General features: G+C 40.2%; 1 protein-coding gene and 1 pseudogene across 4 annotated transcripts in view; one reads left to right on the forward strand and one right to left on the reverse strand.

Annotated features, from left to right (window-relative positions):
- Nucleotides 1–23,763, forward strand: part of LOC129767923 (trithorax group protein osa-like) — a 32,063-nt gene that overhangs the window by 6,985 nt on the left and 1,315 nt on the right. For 2 of the 4 annotated variants that reach the window (XM_055769207.1, XM_055769217.1), the window contains exons 2-5: nt 21,753–22,622; nt 22,701–23,321; nt 23,381–23,575; nt 23,663–23,728. In XM_055769207.1, the coding sequence (XP_055625182.1) occupies nt 21,946–22,622; nt 22,701–23,321; nt 23,381–23,575; nt 23,663–23,728 (1,559 nt within the window). In that variant the 5' untranslated portion in view covers nt 21,753–21,945. The remainder of the gene's footprint in view (nt 1–21,752; nt 22,623–22,700; nt 23,322–23,380; nt 23,576–23,662; nt 23,729–23,763) is intronic. The other 2 variants (XM_055769235.1, XM_055769225.1) reach the window with 2 other exon arrangements.
- Nucleotides 767–961, reverse strand: LOC129763726 (U4 spliceosomal RNA; annotated as a pseudogene).

Raw genomic sequence — 23,763 nt, forward strand, 5'->3', positions numbered from 1 at the left:
TCATTTCTGCCAAAGATGAAATGTTTTCTGCCAACGCTAGTTTGGGTGTAGTTCTGCTTGTGTTACGTAACCTGCTGTCCAACGAAAATTTGTAAATATTTGAATTTTTACTGTATTTTAACTGTACTGCTTCCAATTCTACGTCCTATGTGTTCCTTCGGGTTCGGGTTAGTTGTTTTTTCTTCAGTGTTTACATGTTCTTTTTCAGATATTCTCCTACTTGTACGTGGGAGAGTGTCTGACAATTCAGTGTTAATGATCTGTCAATCTATCAATATGTCAAACTATGTTTTCGTCTGCAATATCTTCATTCACGGGCTTCTGTAACGCTTGTTTTCGGTGCTGTTCGGAACATCGGAGTTGGAAGAAATTTTCGAAGCAAAATATTGCCACAAGGAAAATGAAAAACGCAGAGAGCGCTGTGCATTGTTTCCGGGTTAAAGTGGCTTCAAAGTCCAGCGTGTTTCAAGCCGGATATAATTAAGCTGTGTTCTTCGGCGAAAACTGAAGATGAAAGTTTGCTCCGCAACGCTTGCCGGCAATAGTTTCGTATCCTTACGTTAACAATACGGTTGAGTCTTGGACACTACCCTTCTAAATTTTTTGAACCGCGTGGCAACTTTTCGAAAACACAACTTTACATCACAAACATCAATACACGATTGATTTTATAAGGGTGTATCCAATACAATCGACCTTTTTCGGCGAAAATCATTGCACAAAATTGTTGAGAAATCAATGAACTATTTGGGAAAAATAACATTTTAAATACAATGTTATAAAATTTCAATCAAAAATTGAGTTCAGTATTAAAAAACTATGGATGGGTTATATCTATGATATGACCGCAAGGTTGACGTACGACAGCCGTTGACTTAGTAATCAATTGGATTTCTTCAATTAGCAATAATCGCACCTCGGATGTTCCTCATTGGGTACGATATCGCCGCTGCACAGAGCTATCTTTTGTGTGTATTGATTATATAATTGATTAAACTAGTGAATGAATGAAACTGTTTACGAATTTAATTACAAACAAATACCAATTTAAGTCAATTCATGCATTATGGTAGTAGTTATCGCAGGAAATAGTTATCAACATTTTGCATAATCATCAAACGATATGCGTAGAAGTTCAGTGAGCTGGTGACATGAAGATATATCTTCCAATACAGTTTTGAATAATCGAGCCAAAGCGTTGCATCTGTACCCGCTTTTGTAGACCGTGTTAGCAAAACGGATTCCGGAGTGTAAAAATGCAGTATTGCCGACTTGAATGTATCTGCAATGCCGATGGTTTCTTGGTTTCGGAATCTGTATTGAGAAAACACATTCCGGTTTGCAAAAATGCAAGCGAGTATAAAAGTACCCACAGCTTGCATCTATTTTGCAATGCCGATTTCCTCAGGCTCCATGTTTTGAAATCTGTGTTAGGGAAACATTTCAATTTGCAGAAACGCAAGCAAGTATAAAAGTATCTGCTGCTCCCGATTAACCCAGGTTCAATGGTTTTGAAGTATGTGTTAGGGAAACATCCATTCAACCTCAATCGTTGCGCAATCATAATCGAGTGGATTTCCGAGCGGCACTCGCTTATATACCGATTGGTGTGATTTCAATAGCCTGTTTTGAAAGAAATTTTTGGGGCTATTGAAACAAGTTTTTGGATCAAAAAGTAACGAGCATATAACGCGTACATTTTATCTTTCGAATGAAGTGTTTATCATACCATTTTGTTCAGTTGTGCAGGAGCTATTAACCCTCTACCGCCCGAGTTTTTTATTTGTCTAGAAAAACCTTCTCCACTTTTATCTCGAATTTCCGACTTTCAACATAAAAAACAATGTGTATGTGTGATAGATGAAAATATTCTAAAGACGTTTTAGTGGGGGTGAACATTGAAAATAATGTATGAATAATTTGAAAAGAAAATCCGCGAAGCCCGTCCAAAGGCGGTCTTGGGCTGTAGAGGGTTAACGCTCAAAGTCTCGTTCTACGGCGTAACGCTTTCGTTTTCGAAACTTTCAACTTACTCCCCAGTATAAAAATGAAAGACGTAGTCCTACGTCAAAATTTGACACATTAAAATGTGACCCCAAAGTATTTTTTCAAAATAGTCCATTTATTTTTGCAAAGAAGGGTCAATGATTCTAGATACTAGAAATTGGTAATAAAATTGGATAAATAGTGATTGGTGGTACCTGCCACCATACTTATAAAATTACAAAAAAAAATGAAGAGTGTCGACTGATTTGGCGTGAAACTGGTCTATGATTCGTTGCACCTTTCGATTTGCAACTGACAGGGATTCTTTGTTTCATATTTTTATCTCAAACATTACAATTTCTTCAACCATTGTCGACTTATCAAACAAAATATGTTCATCTATTTGAACACGAACATCTGACCATTTAGGAATGAGTTTTAATACAATCCATACATTCTATTGTGTTTTTCCTAGACTAGACTATCGGGGCTCAGTTACATAAAATTAAAGGAGCCGAATTCTTAAATATATTTTTAAAACTATATAAATAAACAATTTTCTTAAATCTAGGAAAATTATGTCAGTTTGGATAATGTTTATGTAGGTGCTGCTATCGAAATGTTGATCAATGAATATTTGTCAGTATTTAAAATTTCACACAACCCCGTAGCTGATTTTAATACCAATTCGATCATGCTTTACATTACACTCTACAGTCAAGTTCTCAAACATTTCAATGATTACAATGTAAAGGATCATCAACATGGCGAAAATTGATTGATAGAAAAGAAGCTTATGTAAATTGTTCCTCTTCTACAAAGTCTTCCAAATGTTGGCGATCGAAATTATATTCAAGATATTGATAAGAATTCAGGGAGATCTGAGACCTGGATTTCACTGACTTCACTGTAAACTGTGTTACTATTTGAAACTTTGAAGATATTGTATTAGTTGTGTTACGTGAGCCAACTTGTTATAAGAGTGAATAATATTTTTGTAGGAACTTATATCGTTGTACTTTTCAAAAACTCAACAAGTCGATGTTCTTGCCAGATTATGTGTTTGAGCATACAAATTCGTTCACACATATATTCGTGATTTAACACTAAAGAAGTCATGAACAGATTCGAGTCCAAATATGCTGATATTTTACTGTATAACAAATTTGCACTTAGGTTGGAAGTTCATTTGCGTTCTCAAATTCGTTGCAGCTCGAATGATAGTACACTCATCCACTAATTTAATTCAAAAGTTTACATTAGATTGGTAGGAAGTAACTTTAACATTTGATATTTACTAAATTTTATTTTGTTGAATTCTGATAGAAAATAATGTCAAGTTTACTCACTTAACCAACTGCAAACTTTTTTAATTGGTAAGTATTTTATATGAAGAAGAAAAAATAACTAGATATAGAACTTCATTTGGCTACAGGAGTCTGTGGTCTCACTTCATTCTGGAAAAGGGGTCTGTCGTCCAAAATAGTTTGAGAATCCCTACCGTAAACGAATGCAAGGTTGATTCTTTCATTTGAGGTAAAATTTTGTCACTAAAAAGGATTGGCACTAATTCTGCTCTTCCCAAATTGAGAAAAAACATATTTCAACATTTCTGATTCTGACGCATTTTTGAGCAACCGTTAAACGATTATTTTCAGAGTACAATTTGAACAAAACAAAACTAAGAAATAGGACAGGAACAAAGACAGTGCGAGGAATTTTAGCTTTCAAAAATTATGTAGACAGGCATAAATAGCAGTCAGGATCACTTAGAATCTATCAAAATGTTAAAAAAAGTATAATGTTAACATATATGATCATAATCAGGATGAGGAAAATCAAAAATCTTACGGTACTTACATATTAACGCTAACGGAGCGCAATTTTGTATGAATTTATTTTTTCGCAAAAAAAATATTACGAGAAAATAAATTCATAATGAAAATTACGCTCCGGAGGAGTTAATGCGTGAATACCAATGCTACATTCTGACACTGATAACCTAATTTTTTATGCTTATATAAAAAAAATAGAAATCAATTCTTCCAGCTTTTTTCCTTTCATTTTAAAATTTCCCAGCTTTTTCCAGCTCTTTTTGAATTTTTCCCAGCTTTTTAAAAATTTGATTGGTATCTCTGAGCAGAAGTGGAATAATATTTGGTCAACCACTGCATGGCAACTCAGCGGTAACTCAGCTCATAACCCCTTCCCGTATTATTTAATACGTCACACATCAAATGATTTCACTAGCCTGCTGAGCGTTCTAGCGCTCTATGTTATTCAAGTACCCACGAGTGAGACTCGATGTTGTACGGAAAAGGGTTAACTATATATCGGAGGAATACATTATACGCAAAGACCGTAAAAGTTAACAAAGATCACATTTTCCTTTATGTGGGAAGATTTTATTATTGATTCTACATTTCACATCTGTTTACTCACTGCTCATAATCCCACCAATAGATTTTACGGGGCTTATCTGCATCGACAAACATTGAAGGCCTTTGCCTATCCAACCAGTCCAACTCATTGATCCAATCGGCGTAATACAACACATCGATGTAAACCTCCGGCAGGTCGTTCTGGTTATCGCAGTGATTGCTTTTCCCAATGTCGAGTACACCGCGCAGATAGACGTTCCCGGACGCAGGCTCTCGATAGGTCAACGGGGCTTCGTGCATGTTGGAGTTACATTTGAAGAGCGGCCCCTCGCTGACATCCACCATCTGACCGCAGATATATCCCCCGGCGGCGTTGACGGTCGCTCCCTCCCGACGCCATCGTTCCGCGCACGATCGACCGTTGATGGTTGTCAAATTGGCGTTACGGTGAAGGGTTGGGTTTTCACTTGAATAGCTTATCTGCCAGCTGTGGGTCTCCAGCGGTAGCCGGATCGGTTCGATTGCAATTTTCGGCAGACAAATAGGTGTTTTGTCAAACGGATCAGTGAGTTTCAGCAAAGCTAGATTATTGATCAAAGTCAAACTGTCAAAGGAGGGATGCAGTTGAGTTACATTGACTGTAGTGATGATTTGGTGGCGATCGTTTACGACTTTTCTGAAATAATATTACAAGAATGTATCTTGGGAAGACATGTGAATGTACTATTTTTGTATTACAAATTATCGTTAGAAATTCCATCCACACACGAGGCGGTTGTCAAAAGAAGATTGGGTGTGATTAGAGATGCGTAGCACTGGAAGAAGCCGGAGCTGTGTATTTGATAGATCCAATCACTTCTCGATCCTTCAACGCAATTTCTGACGCCGAGTAGATCTCGTATATGCAGCACAGCGTTTTTATCAATCCACTCGCGGTAATACGCGACATCCAGCAGGAACATGTAGAACGCTTCGTCCCTTTGGATCCAACTGAACTGTATGCCACGAAGGAACCATGTACTGTCGCTAACGCTGTATTGGAATATCGATCGTGGTATCTGGTAACAGAACGAAGTGTTGTTCAGTGAAGATTCTGATATGTTGAAAAGTAGCACACATTGGGATGCATTGGTCATCGGTAAGTCAAATTCACCCAGCAGCCCTGTTGAGTTCTGTGTCGCCTATTCTGCTTTATCACCTCCCCACAAACACACAGGGCGAAGAGTATCACTGAATGTCAGCGGTGAAGCCAACTCCAATAATGCAATATTGTTGAAATGAGTTTCCGGATCGTACGCTTCATGACGAATGATTTGTTGGATTCGTTTTTGTGACAAAAAGTGTCCTTTTCTCCCGTTTTTAATCACCGTGAAAATGACAACGTATTTCAGAGGATACCGATCGTCTAAAACATCTGCTGGCGATAGCATGAAATATTCAGTGATAATCGCCGCTTCACAAAACTTCCGTGGATATTTAACGCCATGTTCAGAAACCTCTCCATGCCACGGCCATTTTCGCTGCTCTCTCTGACCGGTTCGGGTAAATATTGGTTCTTTTTTCTTACCGCAAATGGTGTAATCTTGCGGGACTTTTTCCACATCGGTCACGCTGATATTGAGCTTTTGGTTGATCCAAGGCCGATAGAAGGCTACATCGGTGAATACAAAGAAATGTTTCGTATCGATCGAAAGTTTGGCCGGGTCTTTCCTCCCGTTGCTCACGATCCCCCGTAAACTCCACTTCCCACCTGTTTCGAGGTATACACCACCCCCGCTGTCTCCCTGCCCAGCGCAGGTACCATTCCGAAAACCTGCACAAAATGTCTTCCTATCGTAGAGATAGTTCGTGTAGTAAAGGGTGTGTCACATCAAATTGCATCACGGAAAAAAACGCTGTAGAAAAACGCCCAGTAGACCGATCCTTTTGAAAATTTTAGACAGTAAAATAAAAACTATTAAACAACTTTTGGCATTTTCTTTTTATTCATACTTCGAGTCCAAACCCGTATGCTCGCACCTTCCTTTTTACCCCGTCCATAAGGTTCTGTACAACGTCAGGTTGTAGTTTTTTTTGAACAGAAATCCATTTTCTCTTGAAGTTCGCCTCCGATTTGACAACTTTTGGGTTCTTCCGGAGGGCCTGCTTCATAATCGCCCAATATTTCTCTATTGGGCGAAGCTCCGGCGCGTTGGGCGGGTTCATTTCCTTTGGCACGAAGGTGACCCCGTTGGCTTCGTACCACTCCAACACGTCCTTTTAATAGTGGCACGAAGCGAGATCCGGCCAGAAGATGGTCGGGCCCTCGTGCTGCTTCAATAGTGGTAGTAAGCGCTTCTGTAAACACTCCTTAAAGTAAACCTGCCCGTTTACTGTGCCGGTCATCACCAAGGGGGCGCTCCGCTTTCCGCAAGAGCAGATCGCTTGCCACACCATGTACTTTTTGGCAAACTTGGATAGTTTCTGCTTGCGAATCTCCTCCGGAACGCTGAATTTGTCCTCTGCGGAGAAGAACAACAGGCCCGGCAGCTGACGAAAGTCCGCTTTGACGTAGGTTTCGTCGTCCATTACCAGGCAATGCGGCTTCGTCAGCATTTCGGTGTACAGCTTCCGGGCTCGCGTCTTCCCCACCATATTTTGCCTTTCGTCGCGGTTAGGAGCCTTCTGAACCTTGTATATACGCAGGCCCTCCCGCTGCTTGGTCCGCTGGACGAATGAACTTGACAAATTCAGCTTATTGGCGACATCCCGGACCGAACTTCTCGGATCACGTCTAAACTGCTTAACTACGCGCTTGTGATCTTTTTCACTGGCGGAGCATCCATTTTTGCCGTTCTTCACCTTCCGGTCGATGGTTAGGTTCTCGAAGTATCGTTTTAGTACTCTGCTGACCGTGGATTGGACGATTCCCAGCATCTTACCGATGTCCCGATGTGACAACTCCGGATTCCCGAAATGAATGCGCAGGATTAATTCACGACGCTCTTTTTCATTCGACGACATTTTTCCAAATTTACGAAAAATTGACAGTGAAGCATGACCAACGTGATCTATACACTCTTATCGGATTATAAGCGAAAGCTGAAGATATAATTCCTAAAAATTAAATTTCTACAGCGTTTTTTCCGTGATGCAATTTGATGTGACACACCCTTTGAGTGGGATCACTATCTCTACAAATCTTTCTCGCCACGATGGGCATAACAGCGTGTTTCAACATATCCGGCATATCGTGATTCTCATCCCGTCCCCAGCCCGGAATGTATCCCTGCCTTCCAACGATCAACTCCCCTGAATCACTGCCCTGCCAGAGGCAAATCGGTTTCACGTAGTTGGTAAAGTCAATCTGGCCGTCTATTTTCAGCAAGGCGATATCACTTTCCAATGTGTACGAGTTAAACTCCTCGTGTCGTATAATTTCTACCACCGGAGCCTGCTGGAGCGAGTGTTCCAGCAGTTGGATATTGGTGATTCCAGCCCGAACCAAAACCTCCCGCGTCTTCAGTGGTCGCACTCTGGACGCGGGGAAAGTGCAGTGAGCGGCCGTAATCACATAACCCGCGCTGACAATGGTTCCTCCACACGCGTAGCTGGGTGAGGCACGGTTCATCTGATGGAACAAGGCTGCATGCCATGGCCACTCACCCAGCCGGGATTAGGTGCCAAAGTTGACTAAACCTTCTGGCAGGGCGATACGCTGACCACATTGCCCGGCAATGGTCAACTTCCATTCAGATGATGCTGTAAATGATTTCATGACGGCGTCATAATTTACCTCCAGTCGCAAAACTTATGTACGCCCCGAACAGAACACTCAATAACATAATTTTCGGTAACGAATGCGTCGACACGTCGTTGGGTATATCCATCTTGAACACGACTGTGACAAATAATGCGCTGATTTGATCTGGAGATGGGACACATACTTTGTGAAGCTACCGAATGAACTCGAACTCGTTTTCGGATTACGCACATCGTCACCAGTTGTGTGTCACGTTTGCGTTGAATTGGAGTGTGTTTGGTAGTATTTTGGAAAGTATCACCTTCAATTCACAAATCAATTCACGTTTACGGGCTAGATTCAAATCGTAATAACCACTTCATTTTCACACTCAACCCTTCGCACTCGAGCGGCGCTGAATGAGATACTTTGTTATTTGTACACACATGTTTGTCTAAAATTGTTTTGAAAAGTGCTCGATAGCAGAATATGGCCGAATTGCGGGTTCGAGCAAGCCAAACAGGTCTCAAGTGCGAATGGTTAATATTACACGTAGGAAAAAATTGTAAAGCTATTATCATAATAATCATAGTTTCTTTTTCATTTGCGTGCCAAATTATGCATCCGGTTTGGTGCTTACTACACTCGGTCTAACTTCTAGTTCTGATTTAATTTTTTATGTATACTTTGATACTTCAATTACACCCAAACTAGCGTTGTCAGAAAGCATTTAATTTTCGACAGAATACATGCCATTTCATGCCTTGAAGCGTCAAATAGGCAAATAATGTCATCTGTCCCCCAACGCTTTAAAATGTTTGTATGTGTGGAAGCAGACATCTCTTTATTTTTTTCTTTTTTCATCTTTTTTGGAATTGCACCCAAAAAATAGTCCTACCGACGACAACGGGGATCAAACCAAAGCCGTCTAGAACGCAAGGCTGTTTTACACGACCATGCTACCCACATGGCTAATGATGCTTAAGAAGTTGTTCAGCAAATACGTGATAATATTGCACCTGATTATAAAATGAAGTTGGGAAGTGTTTTCTAAGAGTAAAAAAGGAGCGCATCAAGGAGAACAATATCTATCTCGGTCTGGGCCGTGTATGTGGCATAGCATGTCGAAAGCTTATTTGTCTTTTGTTTCGCTCGCTCGTATTAATCTTATACTGCTGTACCATGTATATTATACAAATGCTTACCAGTATTTGTGAGTCATGACATTTTCTGTTATGTTATGTCTCATTTAATGTCATAAATTGGGATGACAAAACATCAATTTTGGGTGTACGAATACAAAATATTGACAATTAATCTTGCTAATATGTTTTTTCATTTTGTTAAGAAATAGCTCATCTCTCTCCTTTTTCTTGTTGTTACCAGACTGAGCATATATGTTGATATAATTTATGTCGTTTATTATCACTAATGTAATTCTACCAGAAGTATCGAGAATTGGAAAATTGCAGTATAAGTTTTTCTTCAATAGAATACCTGTGCCTCACTTATATTTATCAGAGCGTGACGTGAATTAAGAAGCGAGAAGTTTTCGAATGTCAACTCTTGCAAAAATACTATAATGTAAAAAGGTAATGTTTTACAAAATCTTTGAAAATAGTCTTGTTACCATCTCTCTCGAATCATGTGCTGTATCTCGTATTTCGACAGCACGGTGGCCACGTACTTCTCGTCCAATTCGATTGGCACTCCAAACAGACTTTCCTCTGGTCGTCGCAAATGTCACTTGAACTGTCTCGTGAATGTACCGCTCGGAGGACTTTCCAAAAGCGCCGCCTTCATCAAATCTTCGTACTGGAACTTGACATATACACTGTACTCCCAAGGCTCCCTGAACATGGTACACAGCGAATCAGGAGCCCATTCAAGTTCTCGTAAAAAGACGAAAATCTCCTTGTCCGTTGGCATTTTAGAGCTTGATCCGAACTGGATTTTCAAACAGTTATGCGGGCGCTACACGATTCGTCCAACGTTTCACTCGAATGTTGGACTCAAACATTTGACTCGATGAATCGACAAATGTTGTGACGAATGTGCTGCTACACGGTGAAGTGAATGTTCGATTCAATGCAATCGGTCCAAACATTCGGCGAGTATTTGGATCGAATGTTTTTTGTTTTGATTTCACGTCAAAAACGTTCGAAAAATGGGTGACGATGCAACTATTGAAATTGCGGCCGCAGCAATTATATTGATATCGGGCTGTAAATTGAAAATGCTCGAAGAAAATAAACGGAAAAGACGTGCTAGAAGATGGTGGATGTTATCATTAAATAAAAGCAGAGAAAGGTGAGTTGAAGAAATAGTTTGTTTAAAATCCTAATAAGAATATACTAAAAATTTGAGGTACAACGGATCGGATATGCTGATGGATTTATTGAAAAAACCATCAGGAAAATTTGAAAACTTCTGCAGAATGTCAGCTGAAGATTTTGAATATTTGCTGAACAAAATTGGACCGGAAATAACAAGACAAGACACCAATATGAGACTTGCTATTCCGATAAAAGTCCGCCTAGCGGTTACATTACGATTTTTAGCAACCGGTGTTACTTTTACCAGCCTCGGATAACTCTTTAAGTTATCTCACCAGTCCATAAGCAACATTGTTCCCGAAGTTTGCCAGGCACTTACTGGGGCATTGAAAGATGAAATTCAGGTGAAGGAAATACAATTTAATCATATAAATATTTATTGTTACATGTATAAATTACATTTAAAAAACATTTAATAAATTAAAGTATATCGTCATCCTTCTCCACTAACTCTGAAATATTAGGTGCAGTTTCATAATAAAAACTTACTCCTTCTAGAATAGAACCAGATTGACTGGAAACAGAAGGCACTGAAGAAGGATGTTGTACAGAAGAAACATTACTTGTAGAAATGAAGGAATGCGAAGGCGGAACATTTATTGCATCAAGTTCATTGATTTCTGCCTCAAATAGCAGATTATCGATCTGGTTTTGTAAAATGAGCTGTCATCTCTTGGATAGTCTCCTTAGTTTTTCCGCCAACAGCTGTCCGTACAAAGCAGGTGCATCTTGTAACGGCGTTGTTCGTGATTTGTTGGCAACAAGAGTGTTCAATGCATCGCTTGCCTGTTTTAAATGCTCATCGATTTGGCTGTGCTGATTCGCGCCTCCTCTTCCATTTCTCTTCATATTTCCTTGTGGCAATGCAGAGAGTGTAGCACTTCGCTTTCTTCTCTGGCCCACAAGATAAGATCCTGCTGAAGTGGTTCGTTATGTTCGATATCGGTATCCTGTACTTGTTCCTGGTTCTCATTGATTATTATTTCCTCTTCATATTGAATGATGTCATCTTCTGTTAATCCTTCATTTGTGGGTTCCTGTGAAATTAAATTATAGTTAATTTATTATGTGTTTAAAGCATATTTTAATATATAATTTCATTGTTTTCAGTTACCGCGATCAGAACGTGAATGGATAAAAATAGAAAAAGGATTCAATCATCGATGGAACTTCCCTCATTGTCTTGGAGCAATAGACGGAAAACACGTATTACTCCAAGCTCCATTCAATAGTGGATCTACATTTTATAATTATAAAAAAACATTCAGCATTATACTCTTGGGACTGGTTGATGCATACTACTGTTTTACATTTATTGATGTCGGGGCTCAAGGAAGAATGAACGATGCCGGAGTCTTTGCATACACAGCACTTTACCGTAAAATTATGCGGAACGATCTTTTATTCCCACCAAGCAAACCACTGCCAGGACGACAAATGAATGTTCCATATGTTTTGGTTGGTGATGACGCATTTCCTCTCAGTACATCAATATTGAAACCATACTCGGGGAATCATGCTAAACATAGCATTGAAAGAACTTTTAATTACCGCATTTGTTGCGCCCGCAGGATCGTAGAAAATGTATTCGGCATTTTAACATCAGTATTTCGAGTTTTCCGAACACCAATGCTGCTACAACCCGAAAAAGCTGCATTGGTATGCAAGACATGCTCACTACTGCATAACTTCTTACGACGAAGCGAAACATCTAGACAAATTTATACTCCAAACGGGAGTTCGGATTATGAGGAAGATGGACATTTTAGACCCGGGACATGGCGTCAAGACACGAGTAATACATCGATTATTCCAATTCCCAACATGCCCAGAAGGCCTTCACTACAAGCAAAAGAAATACGAAAAGAATTTGCTGAATATTTCAAAACCTGCGGAGCAGTTGAATGGCAAGACTATGTTTAGCAAATGTACATCAAATCATTGTTTATTATAATGTTTCAAATAAAATTACCTCTGAACTCAACGATGGTTTTTTTTGTGTTGTGGCCTTAATGAAGCGATCTATTGCCGTATATGCAAACCATGACGGTACATAGACATCCTTTGCACCGGATCCGGACGAAGACGATAAACGAACTTTTCTCGACAAAGCTCTATACGTAGCCATCAGCGATTCCTTTTTTTCCTTAATGCTTCCACAGTGATATTAACACTTATGTTATTCGCAATATTTTTCCAAGCATCGAACAGTCGGTTTCGATTCTTATGATATTTGTGTCTAGGATCCCAAAGGACCGGATGCATTTCGTACAATTGAATGAATTCCATTATCAATTCGCTGCTCCAATCCATATTTAGTCGTATAATGTTGTGGGAAGATGAGATGTATTATGTTGTGACTGACGGTATCCCGTAATCCTAAAATAAATATTTTATATAACTATGGCGTTCTTATTTCTTTTCAAATAACTCACCAGAATTTTGAGAATTGATTCCATAGCTCTTACACCTACAACTTGTAAACAAACATATCTGTCAAAGATACACTCGGATGAATTATGTAGCAGTGTACCGAATGCCATCGAGTGTCGAATCGAGCGAATGACAAAAATCCTTTGATTCGTGCCACTCGCGTTGGAAGGTAATCCATAACGAATGGATTACCATCCAACGCGAATGTTCGACGCTCGACATTGGAGTTTCGTAGCTCGTTAGTCGACTACACGATGCGTCGAATGATCGAGCGTCCAGCATTCGAGGATGTTCGTAGCATCGTGTAGCGCTGGCTTTAATTTGGACATTGCGGGAATCCATCTTATTTTTTGTATCGATACACTAATACAGGGTCAATGTAATAATGGACAGCTGACCAAACAATGGACAGCTGAACAATCAATGGACAGCCGGACAAACATTCAGTAAACAATGGTTTTAAACTCTTCTAAACAGCGAATAACTCTTATATCGCAGCGAAAAAAAATACTGATGAAAATTTAGCAACCTTTCACTTCGCCTACTGCGATTGAACTGATGATTCAAATGCAGTAATGAAAGAAACAGGTGTTGTATACGATAAAATAGACAAATGAAATAGATGAAGTGGTGCAAAAATTACACCGAAAACTAAGAATTAACCCATCATTAATATTGGGGAATAATACGACAGGCTCAACGCGATTCACATCAAAACGGTAAAAATAATGAGTACATGCAATTTAGATTAAAACGGAACAAATAGCGAAAAACTCGAAAACTGATAGCCGGAGGTGAATAAACTTCTGGGAAACCGCCCAGAAACGATTAATTGGCGACACTGCTCTACACCAATGTCTACGTTTAACGATAAATCATACTTCTGAAATGTTGCATATTATGAAGAGGTAGTTTAATATGAATTCACGTAACCATGTGACACGTGTCAATAAAATTAGACTTCCGCACAAAAAGGAAAAAAAAGAAACACTACTCCGTACCCATAGTTCATAATTTGTTTAACGTTTTTTCACCACCAAATTGCAAGGAAGTAAAGCCTCGGCTTGGTGTTTCATGTCAAGCAGCGATTAATGCGAGCATTCATTTTTTTCGCTACATTTTAACCACCAAAACACATGTTTTCATACCCACCGAAAGCGACGTCTTAATAAGCGGCCTCATTTATTGCAACTTCCCACGGAGCATGGTTCGACTCTAATGGCAATGGCAACAATCTCGCACACAAGTCGGCAACAGCCGCATGCGACAGGTTGTGACATCGTGACATCGATTGGCAGACAGGCGAGTGAGCAGCACCAGGCAGTGTTATTACATTTGTTCGGCCTAAAACTTACCAAACCCCTTCCCAGCGTTCGTCAACGTGGCTCTGACAGAAAACATTAAACTCCTGATGCCAGCCTTTCCTCGGCTGCTTGGCCACATCAGGATGAGGTTCCGAAATATGACCGTGCGCCCAAATCCGTCCCAATATCCGTATCGTATACACGCGATGCATTCCATCGTTCCTTTTGGGGCGTCTAATGGAGTGTCACGGAAATTTCGTCGAGTAATAATATCTCGGCTTGACGGTACACGTCAGCACGGGACGCATTTCAGGAAATCAACCATTCGCCCTTGCCTCGTCTGCATCGGGAATCCTCTGGGGACGAATCGCGCGGAACGTCTTGGGCCTCCGATGGTTTCCTCAGACTAATTCTTCGCTTTCCTTTCCGAACAACCGCTGGTGAAACGTGGGAGCTACTGACAGTGGCCGACATCGAGCCGATTTGTGTGGGTATGGGCATGATTGAATGGAAATCCAATAGGAAGTTTCAATCAAACAATACTCCGTTTTGTCGCTCATTGAATCGATTCCGACTCGCCGAGTTAATAGACATGCGACTGGTGCGTGTGTGCCGAGCTCGGAATGGCGAACCGGAAATTTAGGGAATATTCCAAAGATTAGGCGAGCTTAGGGTGTCGATTTTTGCCTACCAGTATTTGATTCCATTTGGATTTTTGTGAGAGATGGGATCTGTTTATAGCTTGCATTGTATTTATTTCTGCTTCTGTCCATGATTAGAATTCCAAATTCGAATCAAAGCTATTGGAGAATCATATTACTCCAAAAGACTTCTTGGGTGTTTTGAACATTGTCACCCATGAAGTGTGAATGAATTTTTAAACGAAGGGCGAAACCTGACGATTTATTAATGACTTTGCAGTTCGACGCAAGAAGAATACTTTGGTTTATACGTGTCCTCTTCTACTGTAGCTGTTAATAGTAAAACTGATCCAACTGACAGCACAACAGCATCTTTTAGGTTCATAGTGAAATCTACATTCAAGATATGTTTTTCCTTCCATACTGGTCCCTATCTGGCTCCCTATCCGTCCTCCCTTTGTCCGATGAACATGCTTCGAATGTTGATGGTTTCTTCGAGAGGTGTTTCAAAAGTCATATTCTCCATGAGAACTGAAGGCCATCTGGCAGTACCCCTTTTCCATATGCATCTGCTGATCTTTACAGATAGAATCCTCAGTTTGTTTGAACTGTACGCACCAAGCATAATCCAGGTAATGATACTTACTTTCAATCAAGTACATTGTTTAAGAGCTCTGACTTTTGTCAAACTCTCGGTCTTTTATATTCTGTCATGTTAACCTGTTCGTAATTCGCTTAGTAAGCGATCGATCGTGAGTTCGAAACTCAGGGCCCTCATTGACCATCTTTGTGTTGTTACAGAATAACTACGTCCACGCAACAATCATCAGCGATGGAGATCGATCCACGGTCGGAATGAGATCGATTCATCCATACAACTGCTCTGCTCTGCAAGACACATCGGGCTGCTGTTTTATAAATAACTCAACAATGATCAATCAACTGTCTCCGCTGTCCGGTCTAACTGGATAATGGAAGAACAGATAAAAAACTCTTACGCCTAAATGGCTGCTACTGTGTAACGCCGAAAAATGGCAACTGTGTAATGTGATAATTATAGATATGATAGATATGTGACATGTACACGATTAAAATTCGGCTCTGTTACAGCTAAAATGCCAATGAGCCTGAAATAAATAAATGGGACAAAAAAAAACCTGTTCGTACATTGGCAACACTTTTCGACCTTCGACGAGGAACTCTTCACGATTGTGCGGGCACACGATTCCAAAACGATCGAGTAGAGTAGGGCGGGGTTAGTTGGTCATTTTTGAATATATTTGGCTTGAACTTTGTAGTACGAAGTTTTGCGTTAGAATGTTATGTACCACAATGAAGCTTACCTTTTACCCAGGTTGTCTCGTTTCAAATACACTGGGTTTAGTAGTAAAACATATGCTTTCTATATTCGTTTATAGCTTGCGTAATGAGACGCGGCATACCTGAAAATTTTATATGCGCTGCTCTCAAACAATTTGTGTGACCAACTAGCCCCTCTATATATGAAAAAGAATATTCATGAACATACAATAAACATAATTTGAAAAGCGATTTCCATTAACATTTAAAAGTAGTAAGCTACTTTTAAATGTTAATAGTTAATACGATAAGCTTTTGTTTTACGTTAGAACCGATTTTTTCCATGATTGTTTACCATTTTCAGAAACAATTTTACAAATCGCAAACAGTGAATGATTTTTGGGAAAATTGGCATCATGTTCGTTTTTTTAACCTACTTAATAAAAAGTTTTTCCAATTTGCTTATTTTATTGCATCAGCAATTCGCTATTTTTCATCCATAGATCGCTAATTTTTTGGATGCTCAGACTTCAAAATCATCTTATTTTGCTCTTGTTTATTTAGAAAAATAAAACGGAAAATTGCTCGTAATGGGAAATAAGTGTCACATTTAAATTACCTGATGAGACTCGAACCAGGGTATTCTAAAAAATCTGATTTTCCTTTGATACCTGGTCCAATTTAGTTTTTGTGCCAACCCAAATCCTCTCAGTAACATTAGTGTATGTTTGCAATCCTGATGATATGCTAATTGGATCGAAAATTCTCTATGGTTTGTTTAATATCCTATATATTGTGATTCTGTAATTCGTGAATAGTTTAAATCAACGAAAATTTTAAGCATTCCCACTTCCTACTTTGTGCTCGCCTACCCATGCTGTCAATAAGGTTCAACTTATACATTTATGAGGACAGAGATGAACCAGCCTTCGGCTGAAAATCTCTTTAATAAATAAAAAAAATATAGGAGGTTGTGTTCAAGATACGACCGCTTTGTTGACGTAGAACTACGATGTTATTTTATATAAGTCGCTTATTTATAACTTCGGCTATTATTTTATAATACTGTGAAAATTTAGAAATAACTTTTTAGTAGAATGGTATGATCGCCCTGGAATGTTTTTTTTAATGGCAGAATCAGTTGACGACAATTGATCGATGATTCATTATTGCCCCCGCAGAACAATACACTAGATGATCGTATGTCGCAATTCGTTTCATGACAATGCATTGAAAATTTACCTCGAACGCTGTTCCGGTGGCTTTTTTCACAATTGACATAGGCTCGGCTACAGTCGATTATATACTTGTTGCACTAGCACCATTATTCCATATCTCATAACTACATCAATATATCTTTGGCACCGCATGGAAACAACAACAATGACAATACAATGTATCAAATGTCATGCTATTTCATTTATTTATTCATATCAACGGGTAACGGGTGCTAGAGGTTTTTTTAGTATTGTCTCAGTGGAATCGCACTTCTAGACATCGTTGGTACAACGTAAACCAAGCACCAAACGAGCGTTCGCCATAGAATGCATACAGAGCCATATATTGGTGGCTTAAAGCTACTAGAACAAACACTTCTCATCATTTAGCACTATTCTAAAAAAATGCGTCTGTTATTATTACTGGCCTCGAAAAAATTTGTATACTTTCTCTTGCTCAAAATAAGCGCAGCTGTCATCCTTAGTGGAGAAAATTTTGTTACTAGCGAAACCAAATCACATACAAAATTCCAGAACGACATTTACTTTCTTGGTGACTAAATAAACTCTTTCTGTTAATCTCAACAACCTCGAAAAGAGTAGCATTGCTTCATTATGATCAAGATTAGCGCAAATGCAATCATCCCTATCTCCCCTTCTTGTATATATTCATCATCACGGCTGCATAATTTGCACCACCAAACATTTTCGCGTCCACAGCTCACTCCGAAACGAAGACATTTGATGACGCAAAACAAGGAAGAACAAGCGATGTTCATCGCTTTGAAAACAGAACGAGAGTGAAAGTTTGCCTCAGCGCGATCCACTGTTTATACTCTACGGAAATATTCCCCGTCGTTCTTCTTCTTTTCCGTTGATCACGGAGACTTTTAATCTTACGATTTCCCACTCGTTACTCGTCGATAAGTTGCTCGTTATTGATAGCTCTGTTCGGGAAAGTACGCAAATGGACAGAACAAATGTATGAAAAAATGGAAACGCTTATAGTTTTCATGAGTTTTAACACCAGGGGATTGTAATGTATAGCATATCAAACAAATCGTAGGGAATTTCCGATTCGTTTGGTATGTAAGTCGCTCAAATCCGTTCGCGGCAAAAATAGTTATTAACGTTAACTTTATTTCATAAAAACGTGACCTGTTTTCTGATTTGGCACCCTTTAGGAAAGACGTAGGTCTACGTTAAAAAAAAATTGTGAGGTACAATATCATAAGAAAGTTGTTGGTACTTTTCGACTCACTTGTATAGACCGGAATGTGTTTCCTTAACACGGACTACAAAACCAAGGACTAGGAAATATATCACCGCAATAGCTGTTCTAGCTATAACACCAAGAAAGAGAGTAACGTTTGCGATGCATGATCAGTGCAGCAAACTTATAAGTGGTTATTATAAGTACAGTGGGAAAAATCGTGATTTTGGAAGATTTTGCTTGAATTTTCACCAGGAATTGTTTGTATCGATATTGCAGCGAAATTAAGAAACACAGAAGTGTCAAAAAACAAATTGAAGGACGGTTAGAAAGCTTTGATTTGATTAATGGCAATCCAGTTTAATATGAATGTTTTGGATGAAAATAATAATAACACATTAAAAATTACTAACTTTAAAGTTTTTCAATTCCAAGGTTGTTATTCAAATCCACTAATTCAGATGTTTCACTACTATATCCGGTACCAAATTTTCTCATTTTTCAAACGAAAGCAACAAAATCGTCTGAGGTGACGTTCTTTTTGATGTAGAGCCAGTTAGAGACAACAGAGTCCGAAACAAAAAGAAAAGTTATAGAACTTTTCTTTTTCTCTGTCATTGTTGAAATTCGACCATAAGCGTAGAAGGATTTCTTCATTCTTCATCAAAAATGTTCGTTTATCACCTCCTGAGAGTTTATGGATTTTTTTTTCAGGCGAGAAAGGTGTTTTCTGACTTTAAAGGTATAAATATAAAAAAAAATTCATAGAAAAACATAAAAAAATTGTTGTTCGTAAAACTTTTTCCCTGTGCCCATCTTGCGATGGATGGATGACTTTTTTTGAACTGTATGGGCTATAGATAAAAATTTTTTAGAATTTAAAAAAAAACATGCTTTCGAGAAAAATAAATTTTAATTTTCAGTTTTTTTTTGACAAGGAATTTTTTTTTAAATTTGCTTGATATTTTTTAATGAAAACATGAATAATCCCCTACCTTTCATTCTTCAACCAATCAACACAAAATAAACACAAAAATATGTAACGACTGAAACATTAGTTTTTAGGGGTCCCCATACTAAAATGCCCTATATTCCAGAAAAAATATATATAAAATATGGAAGGTTTACGTCTTCGACGAAAGTTCATATATTAATTAGATCTGAAACTTTGTCGAGTACACTATATTGCTATCTTGATTTTAAACAAAATGGGATTATTTGTATTTTTTTTTTCGAAAGAAAACATGAAAAAGTTGTTGTTAGAAAAACCTTTTCCATGTAAAAGTGTCCATCTTCCGATGTATGGACGACTTGTTGTAAATTGTGAGGGCTATTGATATTTTTTTTTCAGAATTTAAAAGAATACTTTGGCGAGAAAAATGAGTTTTAATTTTTAAAATATTTTTTTTTTTAAACAATTTGGTATTTTTATGAAAATTTAAATAATTTCCTACATTTCATCCTTTGATCCAAACTTCGCAGGTATTATAGTTTTTGAGTTATATTTTTTTTTTGTAAAAAATCAAGAAAAACTTTTTGGCCCTTTCAAAAAAGTAGTCTAATTCTTTTTTGAATATTTCAAGTATGCAAAGTTGCTTAAAAGACCAAAATAGAAATGGATTGCCAAAGGTGTTGCTAAGCGCAAAACTCGAGGAAGGAATCGTTCGATTTGTGCCGTTTTTTATATAGTTGTATTCTTCTCTGGCCATAGATCAATCAAGAAAATCGGTATTTTTTTCGAAAAACTGGGAAAATGGGAAAATTTCTTTCTCTGTGTTCTGAAGTAATATCGTAGAAGACAATTTCTCTTCATCGACTCAATCTGACAATGTGGAAGATAGGTCAGAACCTCATCTATCGGATTCTAGAGCAAACTAAAATTGGAACGTTTATGCAGCTGAGTTATTAACTAAAGAAAAAAAGGTGATGAAGAGAAATCGATCAAGTCACTTCAACCCTTTCATCCGGAGCCCTTCAATTGATGGGGACAAAAGTAGATCTCAAAGAACATGGGCATGACAAGCGGCTTGAATGAAGGAGCGGTTATTCAATTGAATGGAAGGAATACAGAGAAGAGATCCGTATGAATAAAATATGCTCATTCGTAGAGTAATATCCCCCCGATGATCGTGTGAATAGAAATGTTGCCAAGCATGACTGATTATAATTGTCGTTTGATTTTAAATGAATGATTTCAATATTAGCAGAATGTAACATTTGGTCTGGAGCTGTCCTCATATTACTAATACCATATTGTTTTTGATTCACTTCAATAGAAGCAAAAAAGCTGTTCAAACGTTGGAGAAAATAAAACATCAGAAAATCTCTCCACCGAAAGAATCGTGTCCAATGCTTCCCTGCGAACGACGACGGTATGATTTAGTGCCAAATCCAGTTCGCAACAATCGCCCATGAATAAATGTATGACAACACACGATTACACACCGAACATCCATCTATAAGGATGCTCGCCAAATCCACCTTTCCGCCATAAGAGACAGCATAAGAAACAAACGGAAACAAGACACACACACACACACACACACATCCATTCATTTCTTCCCGTGATAAAGCCATTGCTCCTGGCGAGGGCGAGGAAGCAGCAGTACTTTATCGTCCGTATAATCAATAAAAATTATGAATGTCACAAGTGCTCTTTACTGTCATCGTCACTATTTTTCGTTCTCCGAGACAACGCGCGCCAGCCGAAAAGGGTTCTTTTCCACCCTCTCCGCTCTGCAGCAGCGGGAGGGATGCTGCGGCAGCAGAAGGCAAAGCGATAAATCATATCCTTCATGTCTCCTCAGGAATCCCTGGGACTGCCGGGGTTTTGCTTTCTTTCCGTGCAACGGAGGCACCAGAGGCACGCGAATCCGGGGGGAAGGGGAACACGATTTTATTTCCGTCGCAGAGATAAATATGATGGTTGCTATTATCTTGGGAAGACTCCCACCACTACTCACTACTTCTGGTGGTAGGGTTTTCTGCCGCCGGATGTGGAACCGCACGGAGGAAGCATGCATGAAGCGGGCGGAAGGCCTCTAGTTGCTCATTATCTTTTTACGATGCTCTGTGTTTTCGAGTGTTTGCTTCGAGCGTGATTGGCTTGATTTTTAATGTGCCCAAATTAGAGCAGGGAGCTGTTTGTGACGGCGAATGGCTTCGGGCGGTCAAAACTTAAAGTTGAACTAACCGAGTTTTGCTTTCTCTTTTCGTTTCAGAATATTAAACTGTGTGCAATTTTCGTGCGATAGACAGCGATAATAACTAGTGTGTTAGCGGTTACACGTTTCACAATACTTAAAGTGCAATATCTATACGATTTCTAGACATATATCACCAAGTAATCTAAGCAGTGTTATACAGTACCATATTTCTAAGTGTTACCAATCGTTAGTGAACAATTTACCCAAAATGATCGACAACAGCTACTCGTACGTGACGCGGGACAACCTGCGCTACACGGATCTGAACGATGGACGTTCGTACGCCCAGATGAACACCCTGTCTTCTCCACCTTCGATGGGTAATCGGCTCGGTGAGTACGACACCTCCGTATCACATCTGACAAACCATCGTCCCTACGAACCGGCTCCACAAACGGCCTTCGAGCGGTACGACACAAGCTATCCACCGCAGCGGGGCAATCTCTACCCTTCGTACGGATACTCGCAGTCCATCCTTGATGAGGAACAGAAATATCTACCAGCGGAACCACACGCTGCACCCGAGGCACAGCCAAGCCAGCATCATCTGGGTCTGGCGAGTGGTCCGACCGATCGGCATCATCCCATGATGAAGGTTGAGATGGACGAAAGTACCGGGCCGATCTACCCTAGACCTATGTATCACTACGACCCGGCCTGTGGAGCGATGCCGCCGGGATTCTCGGCGATCAACTTAAGTGTGAAAGAAGCGAGTCCGCCGATACCACCATACAAGACCAGCGGAACTCCTTCTCCGAATCCCGGCAGTCGGAAGCTGGATGATCAACGCACGAGTAAGATCTCTTCAACTAGCCCAGAACCTGGTACCAGTCCACAGCAGCGTAGCAGTCCACAGGCGACGCTAGATCTCAGCTCCAACAACAGGTAAGTTCCCCAGAATTTGACTCAAATCCCGACACAAGTTCTGACTAGACCATCCGTTCGTTCTGTTTCTACGTCTAGCGGTGGAACGAGTCCCCACTTTGTGCGGAACACCTCCAACATCGTGGCGAATGGTAGCAACGCCGGTAGCACTCCCACCACCACCACCACTCCCACAAACAATAACAATACCAATACCAACAACAATAATGCCGTGTATACGAATGAAGTATCCGAGTCACGCACCGCGGACGTAAACCAGTCGGACTTCAGCAGTTCCGATCGTCCGCTCGGGATCGGCTTCGCCCGGCCCCAGCCACCTTCGGCTTCCTACAGTCGCGAGTCGACACCGGACAGCGGTGGTTCGTACTATGCCGACACGTACCGCGACACGAGTGGTGAGTGCAACGTGCCGGACCGCAGCCAGAGCTTCTTCTCTAGCGAGAATCTTTCTCCGTATTCTGCAGGATATAGTCCCCATGCGAGCTATGGGATGGTGGTACAGCCGGATTACACCAACGGCTACCCCGGCTACGCTCCTAACGCCTATCAATACAGCGGACCGTACGCAAGTTCGCTCGGTTCCAGCGTCTACCCGCCATCTGTACCCTCCGGATATCCACCAAGTTCCAGCACAAGCTTCGTTACGCCGCCGGCTCTGAGCCAACACATTTCACCCCACGATAACCTGCTGAAAGCTGGGTAGGTGTTATCTACTTGTACCTCCCAAAATTCGCCCCTTATCATAACTCTCCTTACAGTCTCACAGGGTATCAACGCTTGGAGCGACCCCAGTTCCCGTCACAATCGCAAGAACTCAAATGCCCGACGCCCGGCTGTGACGGCTCGGGTCACGCTACCGGCAACTACAGCTCCCACCGGAGCCTCTCCGGATGTCCGCGTGCATCGAAACCGAAAAGCAAACCCCGCGATGGCCAGGAATCGGAACCCCTAAGGTAATGCCAGTGTGATAACCCAACCCCGCGGAGTGCAGGTCTAAGGTTTCCTTCTTTTTCTCTCCCTCTCGTTGCGTTTCCCCAAAGCAGATGTCCCATTCCGGGCTGCGATGGATCCGGTCACTCCACGGGCAAGTTCCTGTCGCACCGAAGGTAGGCACCGCCCCCGCAATTGTCCTCCCCCGAAC

The sequence above is a fragment of the Toxorhynchites rutilus genome, chromosome 1, assembly GCF_029784135.1.
Source record: "Toxorhynchites rutilus septentrionalis strain SRP chromosome 1, ASM2978413v1, whole genome shotgun sequence".
Lineage (NCBI taxonomy): Eukaryota > Metazoa > Arthropoda > Insecta > Diptera > Culicidae > Toxorhynchites > Toxorhynchites rutilus.